This window comes from Salvelinus alpinus, chromosome 5, assembly GCF_045679555.1.
Source record: "Salvelinus alpinus chromosome 5, SLU_Salpinus.1, whole genome shotgun sequence".
Taxonomy (NCBI): Eukaryota; Metazoa; Chordata; class Actinopteri; order Salmoniformes; family Salmonidae; genus Salvelinus; species Salvelinus alpinus.
The window spans coordinates 54,172,793-54,186,480 of NC_092090.1; the positions used below are offsets into that span (position 1 = coordinate 54,172,793).

At 42.5% G+C, this 13,688-nt stretch overlaps 1 protein-coding gene across 6 annotated transcripts in view; it reads left to right on the forward strand.

Moving 5' to 3' along the window:
• Positions 1-337: 337 nt before the first annotated feature.
• The window catches only part of ak8 (adenylate kinase 8), a 67,011-nt gene continuing 53,660 nt past the window's right edge, over positions 338-13,688 (forward strand). For 3 of the 6 annotated variants that reach the window (XM_071402329.1, XM_071402334.1, XM_071402331.1), the window contains exons 1-4: positions 338-445; positions 912-1,016; positions 1,541-1,625; positions 2,081-2,130. In XM_071402329.1, the coding sequence (XP_071258430.1) occupies positions 371-445; positions 912-1,016; positions 1,541-1,625; positions 2,081-2,130 (315 nt within the window). In that variant the 5' untranslated portion in view covers positions 338-370. Of the gene's footprint in view, positions 446-911; positions 1,017-1,124; positions 1,427-1,540; positions 1,626-2,080; positions 2,131-8,771; positions 8,939-13,688 lie in introns of those variants that run through there. The other 3 variants (XM_071402332.1, XM_071402333.1, XM_071402335.1) reach the window with 3 other exon arrangements.

Here is a 13,688-nt window from a genome sequence, read left to right on the forward strand (position 1 = left end):
TGTCAACAGGAAAATGCCATTTGAGATGGATAAGTTTACACTATGGAGCTGCAGCACAATATGTATACTCTGCTGCTCTGGACAAAGTCTCTAGACAGACAGCCTTGTACCAATGTAAGTTCTGGGTTTTCGAGACAACAATGGAAAGGTCCTAATAAATACAGTTTACCTGCTGGTCTATGTGCTGAGTCAGTCTAGCAGTATCAATATTTTTTCCCTGGATAAAAAGTTACAAATAGCGCAGAATTTTGCTAAATGATAGACACTGTAGTGTGTAGTACATGATTGACAACGAAGCACTGTGGTCTCAGAATGTTGTCTTGAGGAGTCGAACCAACAATCAACGAGCGTTCTGACGTTGCTGGGCAACATGACACCAATTACGTTTTCCTTAGCAACGTGTGAATGGGTCTTGGCAAGCGACTTGGATTCATGTTATAAGCGGGTAAGAAAATATTTTACCATTTTCCAAAAGCCAGTTCCAAACTAAGCTATCTACTTAGCCACATTTCATTAAATATTGTACAATAATTGTACAAGTTCATTCGTTTTGTCAAAAACCCAAGTGAAACGCCATGTTTACTGATAGTTAGAATTTGCTAGTTAGCTAGCATTTTGGTTAGCAAAGAGCAAAAAACACGTAGCTTGTTTCCTTCGACTAGCTTGGTCAGCCAATCTCTCAGCCAGAGGGCCTAGAAGTAGGACCAACGGGGCCTCAGAGGGCTTTCAGGGGGTCCCTAAAAAACAAGGCTAAATTAGCAACAAAGCCAAAACACAGCGCTCACATTCAATGGAATAACTATTTGACATTCAGACATTAAAACATTTCATTGTGCAATTACATGGCAAAGTTGTTAGGTATTCAGTTTGTTACTTGTTACACAATATCCCACCTTTTCCCCATCAAACAGACTGCAAATCACCGTATTGCAATGGATGAAACGGCAAAACCACTAAGAATTCCACCTGAAATGGCTATTTATGCAGAGAAGCATGAAATATTTGATTTAGTCCAGGTAAACCTATTTACTATTTCATTTGACAATAACATTGCAAAAGATTCCCACTAGTTACCCACCACCTCACGAGTCTGGTCTCAGATCTGTTTGCTATCATGTCAACGCCCTGTCATGCCAAAACAGATCTGTAACCTGACTACCGGTTTGACAAGAGGGAGTACAGCTACAACCGGAAGTGACTCTTTGTGGCAGGTTAGGTGAGCATTTCAGCTAACCCTAACCTTTTCCCAACCTTAACCCTAGTCTCCTAACCTGCCACATTAATTATCCTAACCTGCTATGAAAAAGTAACTTCCGGTTGTAGCTGTACTCCCTCTAGTCAGAACCCAGGCTACCTCTGCTCTCCTTTTGCTTCTACTCCCTTCATCCTGACTGATCTGTCATCTTACTCTTTTTCATCGGAGCTGGTGATGAAGACTACTACTACTACTACTTTCATCCCTTTCAATGCTTGTTTACATTTTAAGAAAAATACAAATAAAACATGCTCTAATGGTAGAAAGCGATTTTGTTTTTTTTAGACATTGGTGACGAATCTTATGGTTGATAAGCCAGAGGATCCCATCCAGTATCTAATCGTTCTTCTCAAAAGGGGCAGTGTTGAGGGTAAGTGCTCTCTGGTCCACATACAGTAGGTATTTCATGATGGTAACAAATTCAGGTTGGTCCCTACCCGTTTGGTTCGTAAACGATTTCCGTAATGAATACACCTGTGATGTGCATACAACTGATTTTGTGTAGTGTTGTTATTCTACCACTAGGTGACACTATATGAGAAGTATAGCCACTGGCTGTGTTTACATTGGCAGCCCAATTCTGATATTTTTCCCACTAATTGGTCAATTGACCAATCACATCAGATCTTTTCACATCAGCTCTGTTTCAATTGGTCAAAATTCCAATTAGTGGGGAAAAAATATCAGAATTGGGATACCTGTGTAAACGCTGCCTATGAGGTGCCTGGCATTCACATCCCACATGTCAATATCATGTCTTTTCGTTTAATATTGTTTCCTGAAACTAAATTGTGGTCGTAATACATGTTTGTTTAATTTTTGCAGTACCCAGAGTGATGTTGTTAGGTCCACCTGCATCAGGGAAAAGAACTGTTGTGAGTAGATGTTTGTTCTCAAAACTGATTTTAAAGCCTACAGTATTAGGATGAATTGAGATGTCATGAAAATGGATGGATTTGGTTTGGGATAAAATATTCTTTGTATTTGTAACATAAGACAGTAGCTGTACTACGCCACCTCTTGGTTTACACCGGAGGAAAGGGAAGCTCCAAAATGCTAAGCCATAAGGTTCCCAACACAGGCCTACCAAATGAATGACAGAAGTACACCAAAATACAAAAAAGCATGTGACAATGAACAATGGTAAACTGCTAATATTTGATCAGGGCTATCTTTTTACATGACAACTTTGTTTCAGTACTAAAAACGAAGAGCAAAGAACGGGCTGGCATTTCACTTCTAAAGAGAAGAATGACATGACAAAAAAACATGAATACATTTGACCATTGACAAAATTCAAGCTTGCAAATGTTTTTTTTAAAGAAAAATTAGAAATTGCAATTAGAAAATAAGTTTTCTTTACAGATATACGAGTCCCAAGATATGGCTTGTGATTTTAACACCTAGGGAAGGACAAATTAATAAAATAAATGTCCTTTACCCTTATATATATAGTGCATTTGGTAAGTATTGAGACAGACCTCTTCCCTTTTTCCACATTGTGTTACATTATAGCCTTATTCTAAAATTGATTAAATTATTTTTCCCCTCATCAATCTACACACAATACCCAATAATGACAAAGCGAAAACAGCTTTTTATAAATGTTTGCAAATGTATTACAAATTAAAAACGGATACCTTATTTGCATAAGTATTCAGACCTTTTGCTATGAGACTTGAAATTGAGCTCAGGTGCATCCTGTTTCCATTGATCATCATCCTTGAGATGTTTCTACAACTTCATTGGAGTCCACCTGTGGTAAATGCAATTGATTGGACATGATTTGGAAAGGCACACACCTGTCTATATAAGGTCCTACAGTTGACAGTGCATGCCAGAGCAAAAACCAAGCCATGAGGTCGACGTAATTGTCCGTAGAGCTCCGAGACAGGATTGTCTCGGAGGCACAGACCCAAGGCACAGACCTGGGGAAGGGTACCAAAACAATTCTGCAGATTTTAAGATCCCCAAGAACACAGTGGCCTTCATCATTCTCAAATGGAAGAAGTTTGGAACCACCAAGACTCTTCCTAGAGATGGCTGCCCAGCCAAACTGAGCAATAGGGGGAGAAGGGCCTTAGTCAGGGAGGTGACCAAGAACCCAATGATCACTCTGACAGAGCTTCAGTTTCTCTGTGGAGATCGGAGAACCTTCCAGAAGGTCAATCTCTGCAGCACTCTACCAATCAGGCCTTTATGGTAGAGTGGCCAGATGGAAGCCGACGCTTGAGAGGATCTGCAGAGAAGAATGGGAGAAACTCCCCAAATACAGGTGTGCCAAGCTTGTAGCGTCATACCCAAGAAGACTGTAATCACTGTCAAAGGTGCTTCAACAAAGTACTGAGTAAAGGGTCTAAATTCTTATGTAAATGTCATATTTTGCGGTACTATTTAATGAAGCTGCCAGTTGAGGAATTGTGAGGTGTCTGTTTCTCAAACTAGACACGCTAATGTACTTGTCCTCTTGCTCAGTTGTGTACCTTGGCCTCCCACTCCTCTTTCTATTCTGGTTAGAGCCAGTTTGTGCTGTTCTGTGAAGGGAGTAGTACACAGCGTTGTTCGAGATCTTCAGTTTCTTGGCAATGTCTCGCATGGAATAGCCTTTATTTCTCAGAACAAGAATAGACTGACGAGTTTCAGAAGTACGTTTTTTGTTTCTGGCCATTTTTGCCTGTAATCAAACCCACAAATGCTGATGCTCCAGATACTCAACTAGTCTAAAGAAGCCCAGTTTTATTGCATCTTTAATCAGAACAACAGTTTTCAGCTGTGCTAACATAATTGCGAAAGGGTTTTCTAATGATCAATTAGCCTTTTTAAAATGATAAACTTGGATTAGCTAACACAACGTGCCATTGGAACACGAGTGATGGGTTGCTGATAATGGGCCTCTGTACACCTAATGTAGATATTCCATGAAAAAATCAGCCGTTTCCAGCTACAATAGTCATTTACAACATTAACGATGTCTACATTGTATTTCTGATCAATTTGATGTTGTTTTAATGGACAGAAAAATGTATTTTCTTTCAAAAACAAGGACATTTCTAAGTGACCCCAAACTTTTGAATGTGGTTGTGTATGTCATACAGTTCACAAAATATCAACACATGCTCCACCATTTCCTCCACTAAACACTCATCACACAGACCTGTTTCATGTCTTCCTATCATCCACAACTTGGCATTCAAACCTGTGTGCCCAAACCGTAGTCTACTCCACACAACTTCGTGTCCTACATCCCATACTCCCCACGTCTTCTTTTACTGATCGATGCATGCAATAAAATTGCCTCCCCTTACTACGAGCATCCCACTCCCTTTGCCAAAGATCGAGCCCTTTTGCCTGGATCAAGGACTTGACTTCCCTGTGGCCCAGTGTGACCTGAATATCTACCACCTCTCTCCTCACAGCACTCTTAGCCACCACATCAGCCTTCTCATTACCCTCCACACCCACATGGGCGGGAACCCAACAAAAGCTTACCACCACTCCCATCCTCTCCAATCCCATTAACAGCACCATCATCTCCACAAAAAGTCTCCCCTATCCAACCTGCCCGCCTTCACACTTTTTTCCCCACCTTTATTTCACCAGGTAGGCTAGTTGAGAACAAGTTCTCATTTACAACTGCGACCTGGCCAAGATAAAGCAAAGCAGTGCGACACAAACAACAACACAGTTACACATGGAATAAACAAGCGTACAGTCAATAACAATAGAAAAAAAATTGTCTATATACAGTGTGTGCAAATGGCGTGAGGAGGTAAGGCAATAAATAGGCCATAGTAGCAAGTAATTACAATTTAGCAAATTAACACTGGAGCGATACATGTGCAGATGATGATGTGCAAGTAAAAATACTGGTGTGCAAAAGAGCAGAAAAGTAAATAAAAACAATATGGGGATGAGGTAGGTAGATTAGATGGGCTATTTACAGATGGGCTATGTACAGCTGCAGTGATCGGTTAGCTGCTCAGATAGCTGATGTTTAAAGTTAGTGAGGGACTGCAGCCCAAACAACACTGCAGCCCAATCAGAGCAGATCGCACCTCAGTGGTTTCACCTCCAACCATCTCAAACCTATAATCATGGCCATCAACTCTGCCGCATATACACTGACACATAATCAGTTAACCGCTTACAAACTCCAACATTGAAGTCTGGGATATACACCCCAGCCCCCACCCTTCCACTGACTGGATCCTTTGAACCATCTGTATATATCCTTAAAAACAAATAAAACCGATTTATCTATATATCTCTCCACACACCGTCTCTTGTCCTCACCCCATTCGCTCCTGCCCTCAATCATGTCCACATCTACATTTGGTTTCGGAAACGGGCACAGAGAGACGTTCCCCAATGCAATTGCCGGCCCTATCTTTCTCTCCCCCAGTCCATATTCTACAACCTTCTGCCCGATTGTCCACCCTTATGCCCTCTGCTTACCCCCTCCTCGCTCCTAGCATTCCCCAGTTGCCTAGACCCCTAAGAGGTTTTTAATGAACTCCCTTTAAACCTCGCCCAGTACATTAATGCAGTTTGCCACGCCTTATCCTCAGTGGTAGTTCCCCACAATCCACCTGCAATGCCGTCCTGAAGTCACCCACACATAATCTCAGTGCCCTTGACTGTATCCTTTCCAGCACTATAGTACAGTTTTGGCTGACGATGCATATACAAAGCACCCATAATCCAAAGATAACCTGATCAATGCATGGCACATATACAACAGTGTTTGTCTAGCCGACCCCTAATCATATCCTGACACTGCCTTTATGAGGTTCACCACTTTTCTACATTTAATTTCAATACTCTCATCAAACAACATACTTAAACTCAGACGCCCTACCTATATCCTGACTGTATATTTGCAGCCCTAACATCTTTAACCTTCCTCCTAGAAAAGACCATAAAGCAGGACTTGGCCACAGACATCCTAAACCCCCATGTTAGAGACCAATCTTGCACACTCCCACAGCTTCTTGCATCTTCTTCATCACATATTTCACATTCCCACTTCTCTTCCATACAGCCCATCATCAGCATACAAGGCCAATACCCACTCCCTATCCCACCTCCTTAAATATGTAATCTATCATCAGGGTGAACAACACCAGACTAACCACACTTTCCTTAGGAGTACCATTGTCCACTTTAAACCGGATTGATAATTCGGATCCAACCCTCACCCGTATGACTCGATCGAAAAGGAAGTCCATGATCCAGTTATACAGACCAATGCACTCAACTTGATCAACAACCCTTCCCTCCACATGGAATTGTAAGGTTTCTCAATGTCAAAACGCACAACACTCATCACCTCTTTTATTGTCAGGGCCTTTGCTATCTCTGTACTAACTGTAACCAGGGCATCCATGGCAGACCTCCGTCTCCTGAAACTCATCAAACCCCTAACTTCCAAGAAATACATCATCCTACTCACTATCATCTTTTCCATCAACTTACACATATTGGATGTCAGCTCGATAAGCCTATAACTGCCCGCCCTAGTGGGATTTTTACCTGGTTTTACAAACGGCAACAGATTCCCTTCAAACTCTAGCAGCACTGTAGTGCTTTCTACACCATCCTCCCTTTTCTTACTGTTCATTCTCCTCGCCTCAACCACTTTTCACCTCCCTCTTAAACTCGTCTATTGACACCTCCATCAGTACTCCCGCAATCACCCCTCTCACTTTCGCCATTCTGCAAGCGATATGGCATTTCACCCTACCTCCATTTAGAGCCTCCATTTTCAATATCTTGTCCCTCTGAGTTATATTAACTGCAAATATCAATACCTTTCCTTTCCCTACGCACCTAGCATCTTTTACATGTCCTATATCTGATTTGATGGCTTTTGACAATGTAATCGGTTGTAACATTTTGCTGGTTGGCTCAGAAAAGACAATCATTACTTTGTTCTTCTGTACCTCATCTCCTGCCTGTTTGCTCTTCTAGATTTCCCCCTTCTATTTATGTCCCCATCTGTGGTAAATCAACCCTCATCCCCTTTTCTGAACCTTTTCTTATTTTTCTCCCGTACAGTCGTGTAGGTAGACTCCTCACTAATACTACTGCCTTCATCCATCTCAGACTTACTCCCATCTGAGCTACGTGCCATGGCTATCTCAATCTCAGTACAGCTGTGCAGCTCCACCAATCAAACGCAACACTGTGTTCACTTTCGAAACCGAACGTTATGATCGAACACCAAAAAAAATGACAGCCTTCTTCCTCTATGGTATTATGGTGGTCCGCAAACGTACATTATAGGTGCATGCCGCCACCTACTGTGTGGGGTGAAATGTAACAACAACAAAAAATAATGTTGTTTCAGCTGTAAAGTCCTGGAGATCCAAAACCCTTTTTGCTGCATTCACAATTATGTAAAGTTTCTCCGATTTCTTGTTAGTTTGACCAGGCCCAGATCCAGGATGACATGCCTGAGGGAGCATTTAAATCCATGGGGGTAGTATTGCTTTAGAGCCCTAATAAAACAAGGTAGATTGGTCCTACATTTTTGTATATTTGAACAGTAGTATCTGAAATGTAGACGTACACATCAACAACTATCGTTTTATAGAACACAAGAAAGATATGTGCCCACTACGACATAAACTCAGCAAAAAAAGAAACTCACTGTCAACTGCGTTTTATTTTCAGCAAACTTAACGTGTAAATATTTGTATGAACATAAGATTCAACAACTGAGACATAAACTGGACAAGTTCCACAGACATGTGATTAACAGAAATGGAATAATGTGTCCCTGAACAAAGGGGGGGTCAAAATCAAAAAGTAACAGTCAGTATCTGGTGTGGCCACCAGCTGCATTAAGTACTGCAGTGCATCTCCTCATGGACTGCACCAGATTTGCCAGTTTTTGCTGTGAGATGTTACCCCACTCTTCCACTCCACGAAGAGCCTGCACGTTTCCAGACATTTCTGGGGGGAATGGCCCTAGCCCTCACCCTCCGATCCAACAGGTCCCAGACGTGCTCAATGGGATTGAGATCCAGGCTCTTCGTTGGCCATGGCAGTACACTGACATTCCTGTCTGGCAGGAAATCACACACAGAACGAGCAGTATGGCTGTTGGCATTGTCATGCTGGAGGGTCATTTCAGGATGAGCCTGCAGGAAGAGTACCACATGAGGGAGAAGGATGTCTTCCCTGTAACGCACAGCGTTGAGATTGCCTGCAATGACAACAAGCTCAGTCCGATGATGCTGTGACACACCTCCCCAGATTATGACGGACCCTCCACCTCCAAATCGATCCCGTTCCAGAGCACAGGCCTCGGTGTAACGCTCATTCCTTCGATGATAAACGCGATGTCTGGCGAGGACCTGCCTTACAACAGGCCTACAAGCCCTCAGTCCAGCCTCTCTCAGCCTATTGCGTCTGAGCACTGATGGAGGGATTGTGCGTTCCTGGTGTAACTCGGGCAGTTATTGTTTCCATCCTGTACTTGTGTACTTGTGCCGCAGGTGTGATGTTCGGATGTACCGATCCTGTGCAGGTGTTACACGTGGTCTGCCACTGCGAGGACGATCAGCTGTCCGTCCTGTCTCCCTGTAGCGCTGTCTTAGGCGTCTCACAGTACGGACATTGCAATTTATTGCCCTGGCCGCATCTGCAGTCATCATGCCTCCTTGCAGCATGCCTAAGGTACGTTCACGCAGATGAGCAGGGACCCTGGGCATCTTTCTTTTGGTATTTTTCAGAGTCAGTAGAAAGGCCTCTTTAGTGTCCTAAGTTTTCATAACTGAGATCTTAATTGCCTACCGTCTGTAAGCTGTTTGTCTTAACGACCGTTCCACAGGTGCATGTTCATTAATTGTTTATGGTTCATTGAACAAGCATGGGAAACAGTGTTTAAACCCTTTACAATGAAGATCTGTGAAGTTATTTGGATTTTTACGAATTATCTTTGAAAGACAGGGTCCTGAAAAAGGGACATTTCTTTTTTTGCTGAGTTTAAATAGCTACCGTAGGCCTACACATACTGTGCGCCTACCAACACGCACAGATCAGCTCCACAGAATGAGCACCATGGCAAAATATTTCTTGCATGCTTCATAGCTTAAACTTCAATAATTAGAATTATAGGCTATATTGCTGTTAGATATGTGACTTGCTTAGTTAAATAAAGGTTAAATAAAAACATTTAAAAATAAATAATATCAAATCAAAGTTTATTTTTCACGTGCGCCGAATACAACAGGTGTAGACCTTACAGTGAAATGCTTACTTACAGGCTCTAACCAATAGTGCAAAAAAGGTATTAGGTGAACAATAGGTAGGTAAAGAAAGAAATAAGTAAAAAGACAGACTATATACAGTAGCGAGGCTGCATACAGATACCGGTTAGTCAGGCTGATTGAGGTAGTATGTACATGTAGATATGGTTAACGTGACTATGCATATATGATGAACAGAGAGTAGCAGAAGCGTAAAAGAGGGGGTGGTGGGTGGGACACAATGCAGATAGCCCGGGTAGCCATTTGATTACCTGTTCAGGAGTCTTATGGCTTGGGGGTAAAAACAGTTGAGAAGCCTTTTTATCCTAGACTTGGCACTCCGGTACCGCTTGCCATGCGGTAGAGAGAACAGTCTATGACTGGGGTGGCTGGGATCTTTGACAATTTTTAGGGCCTTCCTCTGCCACCGCCTGGTGTAGAGGTCCTGGATGGCAGGCAGCTTAGCCCCAGTGATGTACTGGGCCGTACGCACTACCCTCTGTAGTGCCTTGCAGTCAGAGGCCGAGCAATTTCCGTACCAGGCAGTGATGCAACCAGTCAGGATGCTCTCGATGTTGCAGCTGTAGAACCTTTTGAGGATCTCAGGACCCATGCCAAATCTTTTTAGTTTCCTGAGGGGGAATAGGCTTTGTTGTGCTCTCTTCACGACTGTCTTGGTGTGTTTGGACCATTCTAGTTTGTTGTTGATGTGGACACCTAGGAACTTGAAGCTCTCAACCTGCTCCACTGCAGCCCCGTCGATGAGAATGGGGGCGTGTTCGGTCCTCCTTTTCCTGTAGTCCACAATCATCTCCTTACTCTTGGTTACGTTGAGGGATAGGTTGTTATTCTGGCACTACCCGGCCAGGTCTCTGACCTCCTCCCTATAGGCTGTCTCGTCGTTGTCGGTGATCAGGCCTACCACTGTTGTGTCGTCTGCAAACTTAATGATGGTGTTGGAGTCGTGCCTGGCCATGCAGTCGTGGGTGAACAGGGAGTACAGGAGGGGACTGAGCGCACACCCCCGGGGAGCTCCAGTGTTGAGGGCAGGGAGGAGGCGTTTTCATAGTATTGATATTACTTTTTCAGTAGCCTGTGTAATGCAAATTAGTGATAACAGAGTGAACGTTTGCCAACATTCTTTTAGTAGGCTACAAATGGTATTGGTCGTACTACTGCGACATACAAAATGTAAAAACATTTTGGCCTATCTGAAATGAAGCCATATACACAACAACTGTTATGTTGAAGCATGCAATGCTTAAGAGAAGCCACTCAAAGACTGTGATATGGAATTTTATTATTCAATGTTCATACATTTCAATTATTCTTATCGGTCTGCAAACCAGATTTTGTAATTTTCTGGTTTAAATGAAACAGACAGAATTCCCAGCTCACAATAGTCAAATCAATGTTTATTCACGAGAGCTCTGCAGTTAATATACAAAGACATTCCTTTTATACCATTCTTCTCACTTACGCACACACATGCACACTAACATTAGGAGAGCTATCTTCTTCTCCAGAATTCTCACCACAGTTTATCACTACCCAGCCGATAGTTCCATTCCCCCCAGATTAGGGAAACCTGGAGAGGTACTCCTTGTCCTATCGTAATTTCTCAGTGTTCTAGCCGGGTCGGTTCAAACACAGTTTAATTGACGTCTGTGTTTTCTTTAGGCACACACACACACATTCCTCTCTTCCCCAGTCCAACCTAGTTGGACTTATGTTTAATATTTTTATTATTCGTTATATATGCTCCATAACCTATACTCCCTAATGGTTATGTTTCCGGGTTGAATTATTTAATCATTATCTTTAACCTTATAATTCTTTTATCAGACTGGTAGCTAAAGATCCCGTCATTAAAACAGCACACACCATAAACATCGATTCAGGACCAATGTTCCAATTTCAGCACCATCGGAGTGGACAGCCAGGACAACAGGAGCACTGTGCCAGGGTTCACCTCAGAGCACAACTAATTAGGCTACATTGGTTATTGTCCCTATACCCATCAAATAACGCCAAGCTGTATATCTATCAATAGCAATTAGACATGCAAGTAGCCTAATGACATTAAGAATCACAGATACAACTAAAATATCCATTGAAGTAAAAAGCAAAGGCCTAAACTATACATACATTACGTAACTTTTTTGTCAAACAAGTAGTAGGCTTACATGAGGAAAAACCAAGGAATAAATCATTCTGGCACGGCGGCCAGGGCCATAACCTGTTTGGCCGCATGAACAACCAGCGCGACACATACGACAACATCCGGTGAAATTGCAGAGCGCAAAATACAAAATCGTAATATTAAACATTCATGAAAATACAAGTGTCATGCACTGTTCGTTTGTTCTTCTGACATACAATAAATCAACACCATACCACTCCTGGTCACTTTGATTGACTCAACCTTTCCCAGTGTGTCCTCCACCATCTTCTTGACCACAAAAGGATCTCCCAAAAACACATCCTTATCCAATGAATTGTACTCCAACAAGGAACGAGGCATTATTAGACCGAGGTTTGTCTTCATTAACAATTTAAGCCCTAAAAAATTTTATGCTACAATTTTCCACACATTTCCATTAACTTTAATGCGCCATCCGACAGTGTTTCCACTTCCGCCATCGAGAGAGACTTCCCAAAATGGCTTACTTCCACTTCCCTTATAAAGGCTAGCAGAAATGGCCCAATACCTGAAACAGTGTCACAACTGGTAGACCTCCCATGGTCCCAACAAGCATTTAAACATTGAAGGCTAGTCTACAGTGCCTTGCAAAAGTATTCATCCCCCTTGGCATTTTTCCTATTTTGATGCATTACAACCTGTAATTTAAATATATTTTTATTTGGATTTCATGTAATGGACATACACAAAATAGTCCAAATTGGTGAAGTGAAATGATTTTTTAAAAATAATAATAAAATAAAAATGGAAAAGTGGTGCGTGCATATGTATTTGCTATGAAGTCCCTAAATAAGATCTGGTGCAACCAATTACCTTCAGAAGTCACATAATTAGTTAGATTGCACACACGTGGACTTTATTTAAGTGTCACATGATCTCAGTATATATACACCTGTTCCGAAAGGCCCCAGAGTCTGCAACACCGCTAAGCAAGGTGCACCACCAAGCAAGCGGCACCATGAAGACCAAGAAGCTCTTCAAACAGGTCAGGGACAAAGTTATGGAGAAGTACAGATCAGGGTTGGGTTATAAAAAAAGATCAGAAACTTTGACCATCCCATGGAGCACCATTAAATCCATTATTAAAAAATGGAAAGAATACGGCACCACAACAAACCTGCCAAGAGAGGGCCACCCACCAAAACTCACAGACCAGGCAAGGAGGGCGTTAATCAGAGAGGCAACAAAGAAACTAAAGATAACCCTGAAGGAGCTGCAAAGCTCCACAGCGGAGATTGGAGTATCTGTCCATAGGACCACTTTAAGCCGTACACTCCACAGAGCGGTGCTTTATGGAAGAGTGGCCAGAAAAAAAGCCATTGCTTAAAGAAAAAAATAAGCAAACACGTTTGATGTTCGCCAAAAAGCATGTGGGAGACTCACCAAACATATGGAAGAAGGTACTCTGGTCAGATGAGACTAAAATTGAGCCTTTTTGCCATCAAGGAGAACGCTATGTCTGGTGCAAACCCAACACCTCATCACCCCGAGAACACTATCCCACAGTGAAGCATGGTGGTAGCAGCATCATGCTGTGGGGATGTTTTTCATTGGCAGCGACTGGGAAACTGGTCAGAATTGAAGGAATGCTGGATGGCGCTAAATACAGGAAATTTCTTGAGGGAAACCCGTTTCCGTCTTCAAGAGATTTGAGACTGGGACGGAGATTCACCTTCCAGCAGGACAATGACCCTAAGCATACTACTAAAGCAACACTCGAGTGGTTTAAGGGGAAACATTTAAATGTCTTGGAATGGCCTATTCAAAGCCCAGAACTCTTTCCACTTGAGAATCTGACTTAAAGATTACTCTACACCAGCGGAACACTTCCAACTTGAAGGAGCTGGAGCAGTTTTGCCTTGAAGAATGGGGCAAAAATCAAAGGGCATATCCCAAGAGACTTGCAGCTGTAATTGCTGCAAAAGGTGGCTCTACAAAGTATTGACTTTGGGGGAGTGAATAGTTATGCACGCTC